Genomic DNA, 18,461 nt, shown 5'->3' with positions numbered 1-18,461 from the left:
TGATGACCGGCCTAGATGGAAGTTCCAAGTTCGAAGTCGAAGCCGCCGCGGTTGACGATCCCTCTAGCGACTCGCCAGGCGCATGACAGGAGAAGCCTTCTCTGGCTGGATCGCCGAGCGACGGATGCTGCCAGTGGCCCAGCTGCCCCGCATTCCTGGGCGGTGGTAGCTTTGTCTGTCTAGATGCGATTGCCGATGATAGATGTGCAGGGATTGCCGGTGGGTGACAACGAGGCTACCATGCGCATAGCAAACACTCGCCATACAGCTCCGTCGTGGATATGGTATGCCATGGAGATCCTCGGCGGAGAACCCGACGCGCTCCAAGGTCCTGTGAGTCTGATGGAGGATGGCCTCCTTAACGGCATGCGTATAACGATTCCTAAGGCGGTCTGGTATGTGGCTCTATTACTGTATGCTACCCTCAGCCCCTCCTGGATCTTGCTCCCATTCAACTGCTGGCAGAAACGACGACTGGGACCGATGGTTCTGGTTAATTGGAACGGGGTGACAAAGTGAGTAACATACCCGGGGTCAACTAATATCCAAATTCGGTGGACGCCATCGCAAGACTGGGCTGCTTTGCTTCATTACACTTCTTCGCAACTGTTACGACCTGGGCCTGGCTCCTCTTTCTCACTTGCCCGCTCGTTGAGGGTTGTTGCATGTGTGCTCGTCCGGCGTTCGTCGTCGACACCTTCCATTTGGAATGTCGTTGGAACCCGCCGAATCTTCGAAGCGCCCGCCGAACGGTCCTCTACGTGGCGAACCCTTGAATCACGCAATCCCATGTTGCTCGCTATCGGAAGGCCGTCGTAGACTCATGGCGCACTCGGCGGAAGGGCATGTTGTGTGTAACCTCCTTCGGGTGCATTGACTGCTTACGCGCTGAACCTGAAGGACGGCGGCCTTTCCGGCTATGTTTTATTTTTCCTAGTCGATTGTCAGCGTTGATTCCGGCATTCTGGAAGGTCGCCGTGGTGTCTGAGACGGGACCAGTTGTGTCGGATCCTATCATCGAACAGGGTTATGTCGTGTTCCACGTGCGCAGGCGGGAATGGGAACGAATGTTCGTTCCTTTTCGAAGGTGTTACTGCGGGTCGTGCGCGTGAGTAACAGTGAAGGTCAGATCGCGGATTGCTGGCCATGTCAGGGTGCAGGATGTCCACGCACTTTCCCTCATATCCATGCCTCGAACGTTGTGGTTAGTCATAGTTGCGGTACCTTGAACAGGTGACCTCCTGTTCTGTACAACACTCACCTGTGCCAAAGGACCGGCTACAGGCACGCAACGTGCCTTGCGTGCCAGGGAAGCATGCAAGGCTCCTGGCGTATGCACTCCGGTTTCCTCAGAGCTTTCTATTGCGTGTGCAGCCGCCATTATGACGGCCATGCAAGCCTATGTGAGTATCGCGGGTCGCACGGTGTGCGCAGCAGCGCACGGACCACACACGGCATATTCGCGGTCTAGGAGGAGAGTGCGCGCTGAGCGGAAGGAGATGAAAAGGAGCTACACAGGTGTATATGCATCCCTGCATGCCGCAGTCCGAGGAAGCAGGAAGAAGGCGTCAGGAGGTTGCGATAACGTGATGTCATCTGAGGCGGTTGCCATTCTGAGCTGATGCGGACAGTCGGCCCGCCCCTCTGCCGCGCGACCTCCGCCCTCGGCGCGCTTGAGTCTGTGCGCGGGGAACTCGTCTGCCTCTGGCAAAGTTTTGTGCAGACACATCGCAGAGACATGTCCGTTGGGCTCCGAGGGGATCGTGTGAGCACTGTCGGACTCGGAACCAGCGGAGAGAGCAAGTCAAGGAGGGTTTGCACAGGCGAGGCTAGACGCCACGCGGGCGGCCTGTGTGCACAATCCTAGGCAGCCCGACTAGCTGCGTCCCAGGACGCTCGCGCGCAAGCATCGCCGCCTTCAGCCCCTCCCTCACCTACCATATCTCTCTTCTGTCGACTCTGCAGTCTGCGCCCGCCCCACTCCTTAGCTTCCTTTCTTTTCTCTCTGGGAACGGCAGCTCACCTCTGCACGGGCGGCGTGTCACTGCAACAAGTCCCGGCCAATGTCGTCGTCCTCCACCACGCGCAGGAATGCGCTGCTGTCCACGCTAGCAATCGGCTTCCTCTGGGTGCAATGTCTCTTTCCGGACGTCTCGGCAAAAGTCGTCGAGGCCATGCAGCAGGTGAGATCGCCTCCCTCCGCCAGGGCCATCTGTCACGGCCGATTTAACCGTGTCTTGCGGCATCTCCCCTTAGGGCTTCTACTTTTCTTGGTCGAATGGCCAGGCCACCCCGATTCCAACAGCTGGTGCGTGCTACTTCATTTCATCTCTTTTCCATGGGTCTCAATATTCTATTATGCGCTGCCGCTGGGTTATCCAGCACAATGCGACGTCTTGCCCATATCGTGGAGTCGGGGGACTGCTAGCGGGTGCGTGTTCCTCCATATACTGTTCCGCAATTGCTCATGATACATGCAACTGCTAGTCCAAGTCCCGCCGCCCCATACTACCTCCAGGTCTACACCTCGTGAGCGAATTTGACTGTTAGCATCTGCCTTCCCATATGGGGATGCTGATCGTACCTCCAAGGGCATTCGTTGTTCCTCTTGTGATCCCCGCAGGAAGCGGGACGTCATTCGTATGTCGAGCCATGGTTCTCCCGCGTGTGGGTAAGGTTGATTGAATGATCAATGACCTCAAACAGAATTGGCCTGTTCCGTTCATCCCCGGGACCCAAGTGAGTGGTATATGTGCGCATATAGTCACAACGATCGCTCATTGTGAACGCTCAGTTCCAGATATGCATGGTGCGTAGTTATTACATGCTGCGAGCGGGCAAGTTCCAATATATCATGCCAGTTGGCGAGTAACGGGGTTAGCGGCGGCTGTCAAGAGATCTACACTGTCTATCAGCCACCCAATACCACGCTCGACAACCCTCCAACATGCCAGAACCTCACCTATCCACCTGGAGCGTTGGATGTGACAGCAAAGACTCAGGATGGCTCATGGTCTCAGTATGGCTGGATTGATCAGGTGAGCGACATGAGCGACGTGCGTCAAGCATAGCGTTCAATTGACATCCTTTGTCGCAGTGCACCGATATCACGATCAAGCCAAATAACGGCACCCCTCCGTTCACATATACCGTATGTCTTCAATTCGTTGGAGCCTAGATTCTTCTCTCTGACTGCGGGAACAAGATTGCGCCTGCTCTTCGCCCTCCGATTAACTTCACTTCCGATACTCAGGACACGGTTGATTGGACAGTATCGCTCGTGAGTACGCATGCATCGCTCTATACACATTCATCTGACCCTGTACCAGGCATTCGGTCTACCATTCTGGCTCACCGTCGTCGACTCTACCGGTTTTACCTGGACGAATGGACCTCTGCACTCTGGCGGGGGCGGTTCTACCACATGCCTATCCGAGGGCTCTGAAGCAGACTCGTGAGTGCAGCTTCTGTGTGCCAGCACATCCCTTCGCTCTGACAGCCGTCTCGCCGACAGTAACGGCATCTCAACAGGCGGAGCCATCGGCGTAGCTTTCGGCTCGCTCGCTGTAGGTCTCGTCGTCGGCGCCCTTGGCTTCTTCCTCTTCTACCGACGACGCGGCGGGCCAGAATACAGTGCAGTAGGGGGTCCCCTCGCGCTTCGGCGGAAGTCCTCTGAGCCGCTCAACGCCTCCTCGTACGGCTTCTTCCAGCCTCCGTCATCCAGTGCGTCTGGCACCTTCCAGCGCCCGCACAGCTCTCCGGGGGAGATCGATCCATACGTCTACTCCCCCACGAGCGACTCTATTCCATACAATCCGTACAACGCTGCCACGACAGCCTCGACGACTTCACCGCCACATTCCGCACACCAGACCCAGAACCCCTCTTCTTCAGACCGTGCGGGACTGCCGAGCCCCCCACTCGAGCGGCAGTCCGTACATGTGTACACCCCGAGCTCCTCAAGCAGCGCCCCGACAGTCGGCGGCGCAGTAACACCCACGAGCGGGGTTGCACCGTCTTTACCCATGCCACACTCGCCCATCGGCGGGTCTGGGCAGCACCCACAGGTGTACGTCGTGCACCACGACGGAGGGCGCCCACCCCCGGTGACGGTGTTCACGTCGGACGGGACGGAGGTTGTCGAGCTGCCGCCGCAGTATGAGCCGCCGCCGCCGGGGGAGGCGTCGGCGGCCGCGAGACCCCAGCCAACGACGCTGCAGGGGCAGAGGAGGCAGCCGCGAGGGCTGGTGGCAAAACAGCCTAGGGTGGCGTCGAATGGTGGGTCATAGGACGTGCCTAGTAGATGTTGGTGTCCCCCAGTCTCGGTTGGTTGAGTGATCTATGTGATCTATTGGGGTTTGTATATACTGTAATTTCTGGGGGTAGTACGTATACCGGTATATCTTCACGTTAGTGCTTAGTAGTAGTTCACGTTACATCCTGTCGTGTCGCGCTCATATCTGTTTCGCCTCCTCTGGTTCCGTATTGTCGCATGCTCCGCTGTTCCCGCTGCTTGTTTTGCATGTCTCGTGTATCTGTGCAATTTTTGTTTACGCCTACGCCACGTCCGCACCCACGATCCCCTTCGTTGTTTCCTCCAAGCCCGCTGCCTTTTCCGTCTCATATTCGCCTTCGATGCCGCGGCTTCACTGTACATAGGCCCTGTAGGACGTTCACGGACTTGAGCTCCCTCACTACCCGACCCATGCGCTTGCTCGGACATGCAGGCTGCCCATCACCACGATCGTTACCCCCACCCTTTCGTAGGATATGTCCCTCTTGGATTCGCATCCGCTTCTCGGGACCGCGCACAGCTACGCCTTACGAGTGTATTCTACCACATACATGTCTACCAGGACTGCGGACTTTGCACCTGTACCTGTCGCGGGGCTTAGAATGCCCCGTCCCGATGCCGGACCCTTCTGCGCCTCGAGGCTCCCGGCGAAGACCCAAGGGGCGAAGCATATGTGCATGTGCATGTGTCCACGTCAAAGTCTTGAGCTTGAGCCTCAAGAACAGGTGACAAAGACCCCGACGGGGGCGGGTCGCCAGCCATCGCGCTCGCTCAGCTTCCTCCAGCCGGGCGGCAGCTGGACGACTTCTGCGCCCGCGGGTGCGGATGCGGGTGCTGCGTCCAACGTGTCGGGAGAAATATCGCGTTGGAGCGCGAGGAAGGTGGTCAGGCGCGTGTCCATTACGGCGAGGACGTTCTCGTCCCAGTCCTGTGGCCAAAGATGCGTTGTCAGGAGACTGTACATGAGGCTGCGAGAAGAGCAGAAGAGAGCAGAAGGCCAGAAGGCCAGAAGGCGAGAAAATTGAGAAGACGAGAAGGCGGAAAACTGACCTTTGACGATTGGGCGGGGGTTTGGGTGAGGATAGAGAGCGCAGCTGCGAGCTTGGGGCGTTCTGCGGAGATGACCTGTAGCAAGGCGTTCGCGCTAAGACCCCGCGATACGGTGTGCAAGGCAACGGTCAGCATTGATATTGATTGCAATTTGCGCTGACTACTCGGGCGGCGGAGGAAGCACTCACGCTTTGGACGCACCGCGCTCTACCCGGTCCGGGCGTAGTGCGGAGACGATGCGCACGACGATGCTCTCCCGGAGCTCGGTCGCCTCGTCTGGGTCTGTGGTGCCACTTGTGCAGTTGTCGATGAGCCACTTGGCCCAGCTGGCGAGGCAGATGTCGTATGAGGGGTCCGTTTTGGGCTCGTCGAGGGCCATCTCGAGCGAGACTGAGTCGGCGCCGAAATCCGTGTTGGGCGCTGCTGCTCCTGCGGAGATGGGGCGGGAGAGGTGTGCTGTGATGGCGGAGACGAGGTGCAGTGGGAGGGCTGGGTGGAGGGATTGGAGGTGGCTGAGCAGGGGTGACCAGATGGCGATGGAGGAGCGCGGGAGGGCGAGGGTTCCTTGGTCGGGGGATATGCGCTTCCTGCGAGTGGGTGTTAGTGTATCAGGGGTGCACAGGACTAGGAGGGTCACTCACTTCTTGGACAGAGGGACGAGCATGCCCTTCTCGAGCAAAGCCTCGCAGAGCTTGTCCAGCGCCGACTTTTCGCGGGCATCTTCCTCCGAGTCGTCGTTTTCATCTTGGGCGTCGTCCCAGGCGACACCTCCTGTGGCAGACGACGCGACTTTTGCTTCCGAGATCCACCGCTCGATATCTCGCAGGGTTTTGGTAATTTCAGCGCGGTATTGGACGTGTAGGGTCGCGTCGCGAGTTGTTGCCTTTAGGAGCGTTTTATACTGCTTGAGTAGCGGGGCGATCGGGCGCAGGGGAGGCGCAGGAGCCGTGCTCGGTGCGCTGGGGTTGAGCGTCGGAAGGAAGTAGTTATGCAGTAACCACGTCATGGCCTTAGAAAATCAAGCTAGTCAGCTATAGGCGAGCGTGATGAGAAGAGGCATGAAGGCTACGGACCTCTTTTGCTGCATCACGAAGGACCTCCAGGCTTGGTAGATCCTCGTGTGTAGCGGCATGGCGAAGCTCGACCAGCCATGGTGGAAGGCCTAGCTGCTGGGCAATGCTATGGATGGAACGAGCGTATGCACCGAGCTGGAGGGGGTCGACGAGTCCGTTCACGAGCCGGATGATGGAGGACGCATAGCTCATCCGGAGGGAGAGGCACGTCGAGGACGAAGCCGTAGTGCCGTCTTGAAGTAGTACGCTCAAGATTGTATGTGCTGACTCGAGTGCATGCGGAAGAGCTACTGCTGCCCTCCAAGCAGCTAACTGCAGAAGCGGGTCAGCTGGAGTAGGAGAACGCGAAGGATGTGCAGAATGGGATTACCCTGTCTACTGCACGCTGTTTCGCATCCAAGTCATTCTCGTCTGTGTATATCCATGCGCAGACTTGTTCTAGCTCTGTGAGGTTTTCCCATGGGACGCGGCGGGGTAGCTGCATCTTCGCGACGTTTTCAGCCGCTGCCGAACTTGGAAAGATTTGGTAGAGGAGGGAAGCGCTGGTCTTGTCGCTCCCACGTGGGGACTACGCGCCGAAGCTGTGCTACCGCGCTTCCGACACCGCTAGCTCCATGATTACGGCCGCGAACCACGTCTATGTCTGCGCTATGTTCTCCACTCCTTGGTGCTATACTGAGGAGGACCTGATCTGCGGGGGGCAGTACACACACGGGGAAGTCAAAACGATCTACCATCGATAAGACGCACGAGGGTGCTGTGTCGTCTAGCGCGCACTGATCGCTCGGGTATGTTCAGTGAAACGGGTGCGTTGGGGTATGTCGACTGCGTACTTGTTGGCGGTACAGCCACGGTGTCAGAGCCCAGCTCGGCAAGATGAATTAGTGGGGTATGGACGCTGGCAGTGCTGTGTATCTTCCGGGAGAAGTTCCCCCTCGTCCTAGGACAACAGTGGCACTTCCTGATAACAGACAGCATACTCCGAGAACCCACCGCCATATATACCACCAACTTCGCATCCCCGCTCATCCTCTTTCCTGCTACATCTTTTTCAATGTATATCGACGCGCGCGGAATCATAGCTGCGGTAGAGATCGCCATCTATGTTCCTGTCCTTCTCATCGGAGGTTTGCTATCCTTTCGACATGGCTTCGGACGCCAGGCCGGATGGATATTCCTTGTCATCCTGTCAATAGGTGCGCAACATTTTCAAGTGGTTCCTGTTTTGTGAAAAACTGAACCGTGGTCCACCAGTACGTATCATTGGAGGCATTACCCATATCCTCTCCGAGAACGACCCAACGAACAAGACCGAACGCACTATATACGGGATCATGGAGTCGGCAGGACTCTCCCCACTAATGACGGCGACCCTTGGTTTCCTGCGTACAGTGTGAGTTGGAGTCATGCCGATAATCGTTCTGTCGTGCAAGATGTCACTCACCTTTCCTCGTCTTCTTCAGTACGCAGTACTCACTTGAAGACAACGCACTGATTACAAGAGGCCTGCGGATAGTGGGCCTCGTTGGCACCGTTGGCCTCGCCCTCGCCATCAGTGGAGGCGTGAGCACAGGTAACGCGACGACCCAGAGCACTCTCCACAACGCGACAACCCAACGACACGTCGGCGTCATCCTCTTTGTCGTCATGTATGTCGGCGTGGTGGGCTTGACGCTCCTCTGCTGGCAGAGCCGGTACCTCATTCTACGGCATCGACGCCAAGTAAGTACTCGCGCTTGCGTACATGCCTTTGCATACCGGACAGCAGTGCTGATGCATCTTGGACTGCTTTAGCTCCTCAATGGCATCACCGCCACCCTTCCCTTCCTCGCAGTCCGCGTGCTCTACAGCGTGCTCTCCGCATTCGCCCCACCCCTGGTGATCGTAAATGGCCTGCAGGTTCTGTCGGCCCCGGGCGACGAAGGCCTCGGCAAATTTAGCTCCGTGTCGTCCGAGTGGGCCATCTATCTCGTCATGTCTGTGCTCATGGAGTACATCGCCGTAGTTATCTACGTCGTTGTGGGCATTGTCACGCCGCTGGGCAGGGACGCCCCAGACTATGGGAAGGCAGAGGGCTCGAGCGAGCCGTATATGATGTCGGGTTACAGGTGACGGTAGAGTTGGTTGCCGCGGTTGCTGTCAATCATGCAATCATAGAGTAGGGTGAAGAACCACTCCACTATTGTACATGAACTTCAATCAATATGCCCGGATCTGTGGGAAAAGCTACTGATACTAAGAGCAACTGGAGTCCCGATCCTGATACTTCATGATGAGGGCAGCGTGCAGAGCTACCGAAGGGACCTCGCCGCTCGCGATGAGTGCAGCCCGCCGCACGTCTGGGGCCAACCTTACTACAATGTCGTTTGCCACACCTCCCCTACCTCTATCATCGGGGCCGGCTACTCCTGCCACTCGCTGCCTCAGTCGCAAGTCCACTCGTCGCTGTTCTGGCACGTGTCAAGGTACTGGTTTCCAACCGAGTAACAACCTCGCATCGCTTACGGAACCTGTGGCGATTCCGAAACTTCATGTGGGCCGTACTTATGTAGGATGGATTGTCGCCTCCACGTGGCGATTTACGCGCTGTAGCTGCCCAGTTCGTGACCGGCGCCTGCCACCCTCATCCCCGGACGACATGGTACGTACCCCATCCAGACTGCATTGATGTTGAAAATCTCAAACGAAAAGACTATGGAAGCTATGCTGCTGCATTAAAGCCGGCTTCAGACAGCTCTGTCGGGCCCGAGATGATGCAACGTTTGGAAAATGCTTTGCTAGCAACAACTTTGTTTTGCGTCATGCTCTCCACCCCGTGTGCGACGCCGGTGCTATTATGAGAGACCCGGTCTGCGAGGGCAGTACACGGACGAGCAAGTACGCTTCTACCTCCGGTGAGACGCACAACGCAGGTGCTGTGCCTCCTAGCGCCGCGCACCCTGCTCGGGTATGTTCAGTCTGACGGCTGCGTACACGGGTATGTCAATATATGTGGACTCTTTCGAGTCAAGCCCTCCTCCGGTGCCCGTCAGAGCAGACAACTCGGCCCGAGGACGTAGTGGGTATGGGCGCTGGCAGTGTCGTATATCTTCCGGGAGGAACTCCTCGTCTTAGGACAACAGTGAGGGCACTTCCATATCAGACAGCATACCCGAACCCACCGCCATATAAACCACCAAACTCGTAGCCAGCCGGCCATACACATCTCCCATCCTCTTCTTTCCAATGGGCCTCGACGCACGCGGAATCATCTCTGCGGTGGAGATCACCATCTATATCCCTATCCTTCTCATTGGCGCTTTGCTATCCTTTCGACATGGATTCGGACGCCAGGCCGGATGGATATTTCTTGTCGTCCTGTCCATAGGTGCGTAAAGTTGTCCCTGTCTAGAGAAAGACTCAAGTACTGAACCGACGTCATCCCACCAGTACGTATCATCGGAGGCGTTACCCACATCCTCTCCGAGAACAACCCAACGAACGGGACCGACCGCACCATATACTCGATCATGGAGTCCGCCGGGCTCTCCCCACTAATGACGGCGTCCCTCGGTTTCCTGCGTACAGTGTGAGTTGGAGTCGTGCTGATAATCGTCCTGCAAGATATCACTAACCCCTTCCCTTCTTTAGAACGCAATATTCACTTGAGGACAACACAGTCCTTTCGAGGGGCCTGCGGATAGTAGGCCTCGTTGGTACCATTGGCCTCGCCCTCGCCATCAGTGGAGGCGTGAGCGCAGGCGACGCAACGTCCCAGAGCTCCCTCGACAGCGCGACCACCCAGCGACACGTCGGCGTCATCCTCTTTATCGTCATGTACGTCGGCACGGTGGGCATGACGTTCATCTGCTGGCAGAGCCGACATCTCATCTTACGCTATCGACGCCAGGTGAGTATCCGCGTGTCCTCACACACCAGGCAGCAGTGCTGACGCCTCTTCTGCCGCTATAGCTGCTTATCGGCATCACCGCGACGCTCCCCTTCCTCGGAGTCCGCGTGCTCTTCAGCGTGCTTTCCGCGTTCGCCCCATATCCCTTCGCGATCGTGAACGGCCAGCAGATTCTGTCGGCCCCGAATAACGATGGCCTCGGCAAGTTCAGCTCTGTGTCGTCCGAGTGGGGCATCTACCTCATCATGTCCGTGCTCATGGAGTACATCGCCGTGATCATCTACGTTGTTGTAGGCATGATCACGCCGCTAAGCAGGGACGTGCCGGTCTATGACAAGACGGAGGACTCAAGTGATTCGTATATGATGCCGAGTATGACTCGGAGATGACCGCCCTTGCGAGTTATACGCGCGGACCTGTTTCGTGTTGCTACCGGACTGCGACGTACCCTCTGTACCCTGTCCTAGGCCTATGCTTTTATCACAATTTAATACTATTGTCCCGTATTCGTCAACCTCATATTAATTCATATCCGACACTGCGACCTCCCATGGGCCATCTGTGTGATTGTAAGGCAACTAACAGTACTACTTTATCATAACGGATATGTCCTCAAGGCAATGGGAATCCCGGTCTTGAGAATCCGTATGAGGACGAGGGAGAGAAGTTGGCCGAGGGAGTTCCGACGGGCGCAGCCCGCACGTCAATCTTTCTAAGTCTTGTTCCCCTGCCTCTATAATCCGGGCCGGCTTTCCCTGTTGCTCGCTGTCTTCGTGCCCAGTCGCGAGTTCAAGTAGGAAGTACACTGTAGAAGCGTCACTTACCCACTCCACCGAACCGATTCCCACCGGCCTCTTGTCAAACGAAGCCCGCTTCCGCCAAATCCTAAGTTTGAGGCTCTACGATCATGTCGTTGCTGGACGGACGGATTCTCATTTGAGTGGGCATCCGCCAGTACGTAGCACGCAGTCAAGGAAGGCTCCTTCCGCGACGCCTGCACAAATGCGATGTTGATAGATGTTATCCCAGATCCAAGCGACGACCTAGGACGACCTAGTCTCTAGTTATGACCTGCACTTTGTAAGGATGCATTGCCACCCACGTCGTAGATCCAGATCGTACATGTCCTATCCCGAATCCGGACACGAATGGCATGCATGACGTCCAGCGTCGCCACTCCGCGCCCGACGCGGGCGGACCCTCGCCTCGCGTGTGGGTCTCTGGCCGCGCTGCTACGCACGCACCACCGTGACCGGTGCTATATAGCCCAGAAAAATGTCCATGGCCACCTCGCTAATGCTTTCTCGCCACCTTGACCGCTTCATATCTGAATATCATACCCCTAGGGCTCTACTACCCAGCCAACATACCCAAGAACACTGCTAGTACTCACTCATGGGTCTGGACGCGCGCGGGATCATTGCAGCGGTCCAGATCGCGACGTATGGCCCGCTACTCTTTCTGGCCACTTTCCTTGCGTGGTGGGAGCCCGATAGGAGGATGGGGTGGGCCTTCCTGGGCTTGATGTCCGTTCGTATGTCCTCTTGTCTATAGCTAATTAGTCGAGATACTGACGTGGACGTGGGCGTGGATATGGCGTGGGCGGGGCACAGTCCGACTAATAGGCGGAATCACGCACATCCTGTCGGAGAATGACCCGACGAACGTCGCAGAGCGGGCGATCTACATCATCACTGAGGCGGCTGGACAGGGTCCTCTGCTAGCTGCGACGCTTGGGTTTCTGCGTACAGTGTGAGCCCATCGTCCGATGCCTGCGCCAGCTCACGGTGTGCTTACTGTAGATATGTGTCACTGCAGCGCTCAATACTCGCTCGACAGGACGTTTGTTTTCGCGAGAGGCATGCCTGTTTTCGCGCTGTCGGGCATAACGGGCGTGATCATCGCAATTGTGGGGGGCGCGAGAGCGACGAGCGCGAAGACCTGGGACCAGTATAACGACAACGTTACCCTGCGGCACGTCGCCATGATCCTCTTTATCATCCTTTTCTCCGGGATGCTGTGCACTGTGCTGTTCTGTTGGATGAACTGGAGACGCATCCTGAGATACAGACGGAGGGTTAGCGTGACCATATGCGCTTGCGTGCACGGTGGATGCTAACGGACGCACTTTATAGCTTCTCATCGCGATCTCTATCACCGTTCCATTCCTGTTGGTCCGGATTCTCTACGGGGCACTCTCCGTATGGGGCCCTGCGACGGTGACCTTCGTGGACGGACACCAGATCCCTGTGCATCCGAGCAACTCAGGGCTGGGCAAGTTCACTCCCGCGTCGTCGCGATGGGGCATTTACTTCGTGATGTCGGTGATGATGGAATATGTCGCGGTAGGTATATACCTCCTCGGCGGCGTGTTAATTCCGGTGAGGAGGGAAGAAATTTTGTACGAGTCGGAGAAGTACGAGGGGGACTCTCGGAGTCGGAGTAAGGAGGGGATTAACAAGAGCGACGTGATGGTCGGACCAGCATAGTGTACTCACCACGTCCTTATAATATATAGGACTAGTGGTTGATAAGGCTGATCTACGGTTCGCGATGAGCGGAGACGTACCAGCTGCCGTGCGATGTTGACACTCTATTGGGCTCGCGAGGCCGATCACCGTTCCGTATTGCTGCAGCACACGCAAGCTCGTTCGAAGGTGAGAAAGAGATATATATTGGAAGGATGTGCGAGCTTCATAGTCAAGCACTTTCCACACCGCCTGCGACGTGTCGCGCGGCGGATTGGAGAGCGCTCCGGCTTAATTGAGCTCATTGGTGTGATCTGCCCTCTGACCACGGGTACCCCAGGCCACTGAGAAGACAGAGAGTTGCAAGGCGAAGCAAAGCACCCAGCCGTGGTGAGGGTCGAGAAGAGAGAATTGCCAGGCGCGCGTGGGAGGACATGGTGGGTGGCCGGCAAGTGCCGAGGGTATAAGATGAAGCGCTGTGCGAGCGAGTGTCGTCATCGATGTATACACGCTTGCGCGCACTCGCCCACTATCTCTACCCAACTCTCAGACAAGCGAGGATGAGCACCGTACACAACACAAACCAGGCCTGCTGCTCGATTCCCCCAGTCAAGTCCGACTACGCCGCAAAGGGCTCCTACAAGTCCTATGCCGGCTTCAGCAAGGTCTGCTTCCCCGCCGATCACCCTTATCGGCTGCGTGCACTTACATCTCCTCGCAGGTCTATGTGACTGGCCCCCAGACCCCTGGCAAGGTCGCCCTCGTCTGCGTCTATGACATCTTTGGGTGTGTGGCCCTGCACGCGCGTTGGGCTGCGATACTCACCGCCGCCATCCCAGGTTCAAACCGCAGACGCAGCAGGGCGCGGACATCCTTGCGGAGAAGCTCGGTGTGCAGGTTCTCATGCCGGACTTCTTCGAGCCGGGCGAGCCGTGGCCCGTGGACGAGTTCCCTCCCAAGACCAACGAGGAAAAGGCGAAGCTCCAGCAGTTCTTCGGCGGCACCGCCAATCCCGGTAACGCCAAGCAGAAGGCTCTGAACGTCGGCAACGCGCTCAAGTCGGAGGGTGTCGAGTTTGTCGGTCTTTACGGGTACTGCTGGGGTGCGTTCGCTTGTCGCCCAAATTTGGGCTCATCTCTGACACGTTCTGCTAGGCGGCAAGGTGACCACCCTTGCGGGCTCGGCGGAGGACACTCCCTTCGGCGCCATTGCCGAGATCCACCCCGCGTACGTGGTTCATGTGCATACTATTAAGGACCAGTCTTTTACGGAGCTATTTCAGGATGCTCTCTGTCTCGGATGTTGAAAATCTCAAGGTCCCTCTCGGTCTGTACCCCAGCAACGACGAGCCAGTTGACGAGGTCAGTGACGGACGAATCGATATTTGAGAAGACTCGAGAATGACAATCATGACTTCCGTAGGTCAAGAAGATTCTTGAGGCTATCTCTAAGAAGCCGATCTCTGAGAAGAGCGACTACAAGCACTACGACTCGTGCGTAACCTCCTGAACGACCACCGTACTCTATCTGACATCGCTTTGCCCAGCTTCCACGGCTTCGCGGCTGCTCGTGCTGACTTGAACGATGCCGAGAACAAGAAGCAGTACGTATAGAAATCATCGCATCTCGAGATTCTCGATTACTGACTCCCAATAGGTACGAGGACCTGTACGCTCGTCTGATCAGCTTCTTTAGCAAGACTGCCGGCATCCCTGTGAAGGAGTGATCTGCCCATGTAGAAAGAAAGATACATATATTGTTGTACATTATCCGGATGCTTCCAATCTGTTGTACAAGATGCATTCATGGGTCCGAGTCTAACACTGAGAGGTTCCGCCGAACAGCTGAGCAGTACGCGAGAGCAAATAGCACTACAAAATCAAGCACGCGAATTTCATGGGGCTAGTGGAGAGTGTTCAGTACGCCACTGGGCAACCCGTCCGATACCTTCACCATCCAAAAGGGACCTGCGAGAATGCGGGTCCATCAACTGTCTTACGGCAGAACAATGATGCTTACCTGCAGGGTCGTCCAAGGATCGTCAGGAACGATTGTGCATAAGCAGTGTTGCTACTCACCGCGGTCGTGGTGCGCCCCAGTCCATATTCCAGCCACTCCTGCGGCACTGCAGACATGCCCAACCTGTACTCCTTCCGCGCTATGGCTGTCTGTGAGTTGCACGTTCCATCAGGATGACAACATCGACTAGATCCACATACCTCCATTGCATCCGCCCGTCGTAGTTGGTCACCTAGACACACAAACAACCGTGATCAGCCACCGCCGCACATACACGTACAGAAAACCCGGAGCCTCGAAAAACAAGTCAAGGAGACCGGACCTCACGCACAAACTGCCACCTGACCGCGCCATCCGAGAGCGTGCTGACCTTGCCCCGGATCGTCGCGTCGTTCGCGTGCTGCGCCCCGCGCGAGAAGCCCTTGAAGTACAGCGTCGGGAAGCGCGGGTCGTCGTCGCAGTCCCCGATCGGGCCCCCGCGCGACGTGCTCCGCGCGGCGCTCGTGGACGGGTCGAACGGGATGCGGTGCGGTTCGGCGAAGTAGTCAGCGCGCGGGATGAGCGTGAGCGTGAGTTCTACTGGGCGCAGGGCCTCGTCGAAGGGGTCGTCGAAGAAGTCGGGGTCGTGTGGGCCCGGTGGGAGGTTGCTGTACTGAAGGAGGAGGATGCCAGCGGCGGATCATCAGTACGCGACTCAACGCAGGAGGAAGAAATTCAGTCGACTCTCACGTTGAACATGTATAGATCCCTGCAGGTACAGCAAACAGTATGGTCAGTCTCGCAACGCAGCAGTGAGCTCAGAAGACCCTCACCGGTAGTCCATGAAGCAGACAAAACGCCGCCATGTGCCCGTCACGCCAGCCCAGTCGCCCTCCGGTCTCTGGGACGAGCCAACGGCAGTGTACGCGCGCAACGCGTCCATCTGGAAGAGCGGCTTCTTGAAAAACCCAAGGCTCGATATCGGAACCTCGCGCAGCTTCAAGCCAATGACGTTCAAAATATGCTCGATATGCTCCCAATTCACGAGCACGGTCCGCCCGTCCTCGCCCGTGCGGTACGGCCCCCAGAGCGTGCTCGGCTGGTACTTGCGCATGTCGTACACGAACGCGCGGCTCGCCTTGCGGAGCTTTGCCATCCGCACCCTGCTCTCGATCTCGAAGCTGCTCTCGTGCGAGAGCGCGACGCACGCCCGCAGCCGCGCGCGCATCTGCTGCGCCTGCACGAACCGCGCTGGGATCCAGCACACCTCGGGGCCCTCGTACCCGTAGGGGAGATCAATCTCATCCGGGTCTGCGCGCGCGTTCTCCAGGTCCTTGGATGAGGGCGCGACGCTCCCGTCTGCGTTCAGCTGCTCGAGCGAGGGGATGTTTACGATCGCGCCCTTGTAGGCGGGGGTGAGGTCGAGGATGCGTGTCTTGCGCAGGACGCGGTCGACCCAGCGGATGTTCTCGGAGTGCGAGAGCTCGGATGAGGAGCTGGTGGGGTCTTCCTTTCCCCCGCGAGTCTTGTCGTCCGAGCTATTTGCGCCGTCGTCCACGGGAACCGCGGTGTCTATAGCGGAGAGGAAGGCCTCGTAGGCGGCCTGGAGGAGCTCCGCGTCGCGTGTGCCCGAGTTCGCGATGAGCTCTGCCTGAACCCTGCGTTGCAGCTCCGGCCGCCATTCTACGTCCTGTTCATGTGTGGCGTCAGACTCAGAGTTGGTGGCTTGTATCCCAGAGGGGCTTGGTGCTGCAATGCGGCCTTTGGGCGTGGCGATCGCTTGTCGCAGGTCGTCGAATGGGCGGCCGAGATAGAGCTCGCGCCAAAGATACTGGTCGTCCGCCTCGTAGACGAGCTTATGAGCGTAGTGGCACGTTCGCGCATATCTCTACGAAGGTTCGTTATCGTGTCAGCGACCTGCTATGTGAGCATGTTGCGGGCAGAACGGTCGTACCGAGACGTCGCGCGGGTCGCTGAAGGTGAGGACACGCTCGATGACCTCTGCCGGCAACGAGTGTAATGACAGAGTGTCTGCAGGCGCCATCGTCGCTTTCTGTCTGCGCGGCTGAGGAGATGGTGGACGATGTTCAAGTAGCTCGCACTCTGACCAAACAGTCAAGCACACGCGAAACACGGTCCGATACCGCCTTCTCCCACAATAGGTAATTGAGCGCAGCCACGGTCGCAAATGTGTGCAGTGCAATCAGATCTGCTGCATTACGGGATACAAGGAAACGATACATGAGAACGACGGAGTTCGAGTATCCTGACGAGAAGACAACTACAAGACACCCCTGGCAGAAAAGAGAACGAACGCAGACGAGAGAAAATTTGCGTGACCGGCCAAGGCATGTAGTCAAACGAAGCCGTAGATGCGAAGTAGCATGGGAATGGCGATCGAGAAGTAAACCAAGGAGAAAACCACGAAGCAGCGATCAACTCGATTCTGCGGCAGCCTGAAAAGACGAAAGCGCATTCGAGCAGGAACTTGCAGAGCGTCGCCCGAGTCGTCCATGGCGTCGTCGTACGCGAGAGCTTCGCCGATAGCGTCTTGAGTGGTAGTCCGGCGTTTCAAAGCGACAGTCAGTTCGTCGTGGAGTGACGGGTACTTGACAGTAGCCGATGCTGTAGAGAGCAGTTGACGAGCGTTCCTAGTCGTCGTCGCCTGAGAGGTTCCAGAGTTCGAAGCCTCATTGCTGCCAGTGTGTCGCGCAGACGAGCCTTCACCCAATCCGAGAGTATGCGTCGTAAGCACGTTGAAGCCACGAGGAGTGTCGTCCACAATGAATGGTCGCTCTTCCGATCCAGTGGGAGTCAAGTCGGCGTCCATAACGAGCGGACCGGAACGAGAACGGGAGCGCTCCCTCGTCCGCATAGTAATACCAGGCGGCGAGAAGTCGAAGACCGGAGTTGCCGAAAGGATGCTACTTCTGCGAGCACGATACGGGGTAGACGCAGCGGGCTTGCGCGGGGTAACCGGCGAGTCACGATACACAGGGACCTGGAGGATCGAACGCGGAAACGAAGTCTGTGTATACAGATAGCGAGCACGCATAGAGTGAGTCTATAGGAATGCTCGCACGTAAGCCAACCAACGCACCTGCCTGCGCATACGGCGAGGTGTCCTGAGGTTCGCAGGCTCCGGCACGCGCGCGGGCAATATGACCGTGCCCGCCCTGTTGCGTATCCCATCCGTCCAGTGGACGTGACGTTCCTCTTCTCCCTGTCCTTGCCCTTGCCCTTGCCCAGCACCTACACTATCCGCATCTGAAGCGCTCGACTCCGCATCCGACTCCGCGTGCGAAGCGTCCTCTTCTGGCAAATTTGGCGAATCTGGACTGTCGTCGGGCTTGGGCACATACGAAGCGGGCTGAATCGCCTTCCGGCGTTCTTGGAGCGCGAGGTCCTGCGCCTGCACGACGTTGATTTGCAGCCGGCGGTCCGCGAGGATCTGGCGCTGCTTTCCTCCCTGCTCGATGACGAAGATGGTATTGCGACGCGCGATTTTGCGCGGGACGGCGGTACGCGTCGTGTGGGGCGTCCCGGGGTACTTCTTCAAGTTTGCGGTCTTGACTGCTTGAGGGGTCTTCCCCGCAGCTTCTGGCGCGAGCATGTGGATGTTCTCTTGTCCGCGTCGCGCGGCGCGAGCACGCGTGCGTATTGGGGACATGGCTGCGAAGGAGTAGAGT

At 57.5% G+C, this 18,461-nt stretch overlaps 8 protein-coding genes across 8 annotated transcripts; 5 read left to right on the top strand and 3 right to left on the bottom strand.

Moving 5' to 3' along the window:
* The first annotated feature begins 1,907 nt into the window (after positions 1-1,907).
* On the top strand, positions 1,908-4,530 carry L226DRAFT_3154 (uncharacterized protein). The gene is made up of 13 exons (XM_067673845.1): positions 1,908-2,183; positions 2,257-2,308; positions 2,383-2,431; positions 2,488-2,529; positions 2,592-2,640; positions 2,707-2,739; positions 2,795-2,809; positions 2,862-3,038; positions 3,098-3,151; positions 3,206-3,280; positions 3,330-3,454; positions 3,515-3,638; positions 3,711-4,530. Exons 1-13 carry the CDS (start codon positions 2,064-2,066, stop codon positions 4,287-4,289), a joined length of 1,494 nt encoding a protein of 497 aa, XP_067542206.1. The 5' UTR covers positions 1,908-2,063; the 3' UTR covers positions 4,290-4,530.
* A 336-nt stretch (positions 4,531-4,866) lies between these two features.
* On the bottom strand, positions 4,867-7,019 carry L226DRAFT_3179 (Las1-domain-containing protein). Its single transcript, XM_067673861.1, has 6 exons — positions 6,788-7,019; positions 6,418-6,729; positions 5,986-6,353; positions 5,533-5,931; positions 5,345-5,438; positions 4,867-5,222 (listed from the first exon to the last, which is right to left on the bottom strand). Exons 1-6 carry the CDS (start codon positions 6,899-6,901, stop codon positions 5,010-5,012), a joined length of 1,500 nt encoding a protein of 499 aa, XP_067542205.1. The 5' UTR covers positions 6,902-7,019; the 3' UTR covers positions 4,867-5,009.
* A 24-nt stretch (positions 7,020-7,043) lies between these two features.
* Positions 7,044-8,639, top strand: L226DRAFT_555791 (uncharacterized protein). The gene is made up of 4 exons (XM_067683080.1): positions 7,044-7,613; positions 7,672-7,810; positions 7,881-8,139; positions 8,212-8,639. Exons 1-4 carry the CDS (start codon positions 7,472-7,474, stop codon positions 8,527-8,529), a joined length of 858 nt encoding a protein of 285 aa, XP_067542204.1. The 5' UTR covers positions 7,044-7,471; the 3' UTR covers positions 8,530-8,639.
* An 801-nt stretch (positions 8,640-9,440) lies between these two features.
* Positions 9,441-10,813, top strand: L226DRAFT_606913 (uncharacterized protein). The gene is made up of 4 exons (XM_067685723.1): positions 9,441-9,784; positions 9,847-9,985; positions 10,048-10,306; positions 10,369-10,813. Exons 1-4 carry the CDS (start codon positions 9,643-9,645, stop codon positions 10,693-10,695), a joined length of 867 nt encoding a protein of 288 aa, XP_067542203.1. The 5' UTR covers positions 9,441-9,642; the 3' UTR covers positions 10,696-10,813.
* A 517-nt stretch (positions 10,814-11,330) lies between these two features.
* Positions 11,331-12,795, top strand: L226DRAFT_555789 (uncharacterized protein; the record flags this gene model as incomplete). Its single annotated transcript, XM_067683079.1, has 4 exons — positions 11,331-11,840; positions 11,920-12,058; positions 12,146-12,383; positions 12,442-12,795. The coding sequence occupies exons 1-4, from the start codon at positions 11,702-11,704 to the stop codon at positions 12,793-12,795; spliced, it is 870 nt and encodes a 289-aa protein (XP_067542202.1). The 5' UTR covers positions 11,331-11,701.
* Positions 12,796-13,334: 539 nt separating this feature from the next.
* On the top strand, positions 13,335-14,616 carry L226DRAFT_474862 (uncharacterized protein; the record flags this gene model as incomplete). Its single annotated transcript, XM_067676636.1, has 8 exons — positions 13,335-13,439; positions 13,496-13,560; positions 13,614-13,876; positions 13,929-14,001; positions 14,057-14,135; positions 14,197-14,267; positions 14,321-14,377; positions 14,431-14,616. The coding sequence occupies 8 exons, from the start codon at positions 13,335-13,337 to the stop codon at positions 14,498-14,500; spliced, it is 783 nt and encodes a 260-aa protein (XP_067542201.1). The 3' UTR covers positions 14,501-14,616.
* On the bottom strand, positions 14,321-16,855 carry L226DRAFT_3085 (uncharacterized protein). Its single transcript, XM_067673769.1, has 7 exons — positions 16,727-16,855; positions 15,606-16,660; positions 15,523-15,541; positions 15,116-15,445; positions 14,994-15,025; positions 14,853-14,932; positions 14,321-14,741 (listed from the first exon to the last, which is right to left on the bottom strand). Exons 1-7 carry the CDS (start codon positions 16,814-16,816, stop codon positions 14,677-14,679), a joined length of 1,671 nt encoding a protein of 556 aa, XP_067542200.1. The 5' UTR covers positions 16,817-16,855; the 3' UTR covers positions 14,321-14,676.
* A 273-nt stretch (positions 16,856-17,128) lies between these two features.
* Positions 17,129-18,442, bottom strand: L226DRAFT_606911 (uncharacterized protein; the record flags this gene model as incomplete). Its single annotated transcript, XM_067685722.1, has 2 exons — positions 17,129-17,800; positions 17,873-18,442. 2 exons carry the CDS (start codon positions 18,440-18,442, stop codon positions 17,129-17,131), a joined length of 1,242 nt encoding a protein of 413 aa, XP_067542199.1.
* Between the last annotated feature and the right edge of the window lie 19 nt (positions 18,443-18,461).

Source organism: Lentinus tigrinus (genome assembly GCF_003813185.1).
Source record: "Lentinus tigrinus ALCF2SS1-7 unplaced genomic scaffold L226scaffold_1, whole genome shotgun sequence".
NCBI lineage: Eukaryota > Fungi > Basidiomycota > Agaricomycetes > Polyporales > Polyporaceae > Lentinus > Lentinus tigrinus.
The sequence above is the reverse complement of the archived record's forward strand: the minus strand, read 5'-3'. Positions and strand labels throughout refer to the sequence as shown.

Bases quoted from the DNA above. Each gene is read 5' to 3' on its own strand.
- L226DRAFT_606913 (XM_067685723.1), top strand. From the start codon at position 9,643: ATGGGCCTCGACGCACGCGGAATCATCTCTGCGGTGGAGATCACCATC. The intron at 9,986-10,047 runs GTGAGTTGGAGT...TCCCTTCTTTAG, and splicing joins CTCGGTTTCCTGCGTACAGT to AACGCAATATTCACTTGAGG. The intron at 10,307-10,368 runs GTGAGTATCCGC...CTGCCGCTATAG, and splicing joins TCTTACGCTATCGACGCCAG to CTGCTTATCGGCATCACCGC.
- L226DRAFT_555791 (XM_067683080.1), top strand. From the start codon at position 7,472: ATGTATATCGACGCGCGCGGAATCATAGCTGCGGTAGAGATCGCCATC. The intron at 7,811-7,880 runs GTGAGTTGGAGT...CGTCTTCTTCAG, and splicing joins CTTGGTTTCCTGCGTACAGT to TACGCAGTACTCACTTGAAG. The intron at 8,140-8,211 runs GTAAGTACTCGC...GGACTGCTTTAG, and splicing joins TTCTACGGCATCGACGCCAA to CTCCTCAATGGCATCACCGC.
- L226DRAFT_3085 (XM_067673769.1), bottom strand. From the start codon at position 16,816: ATGGCGCCTGCAGACACTCTGTCATTACACTCGTTGCCGGCAGAGGTC. The intron at 16,661-16,726 runs GTACGACCGTTC...GAACCTTCGTAG, and splicing joins GCGACCCGCGCGACGTCTCG to AGATATGCGCGAACGTGCCA. The intron at 14,742-14,852 runs GTGAGTAGCAAC...GCATTCTCGCAG, and splicing joins TGGGGCGCACCACGACCGCG to GTCCCTTTTGGATGGTGAAG.
- L226DRAFT_3154 (XM_067673845.1), top strand. From the start codon at position 2,064: ATGTCGTCGTCCTCCACCACGCGCAGGAATGCGCTGCTGTCCACGCTA. The intron at 2,432-2,487 runs GTGCGTGTTCCT...TGCAACTGCTAG, and splicing joins AGTCGGGGGACTGCTAGCGG to TCCAAGTCCCGCCGCCCCAT. The intron at 2,530-2,591 runs GTGAGCGAATTT...CGTACCTCCAAG, and splicing joins TACCTCCAGGTCTACACCTC to GGCATTCGTTGTTCCTCTTG.
- L226DRAFT_3179 (XM_067673861.1), bottom strand. From the start codon at position 6,901: ATGCAGCTACCCCGCCGCGTCCCATGGGAAAACCTCACAGAGCTAGAA. The intron at 6,730-6,787 runs GTAATCCCATTC...CCGCTTCTGCAG, and splicing joins AACAGCGTGCAGTAGACAGG to TTAGCTGCTTGGAGGGCAGC. The intron at 5,223-5,344 runs GTCAGTTTTCCG...CTTTGGCCACAG, and splicing joins CCCCCGCCCAATCGTCAAAG to GACTGGGACGAGAACGTCCT.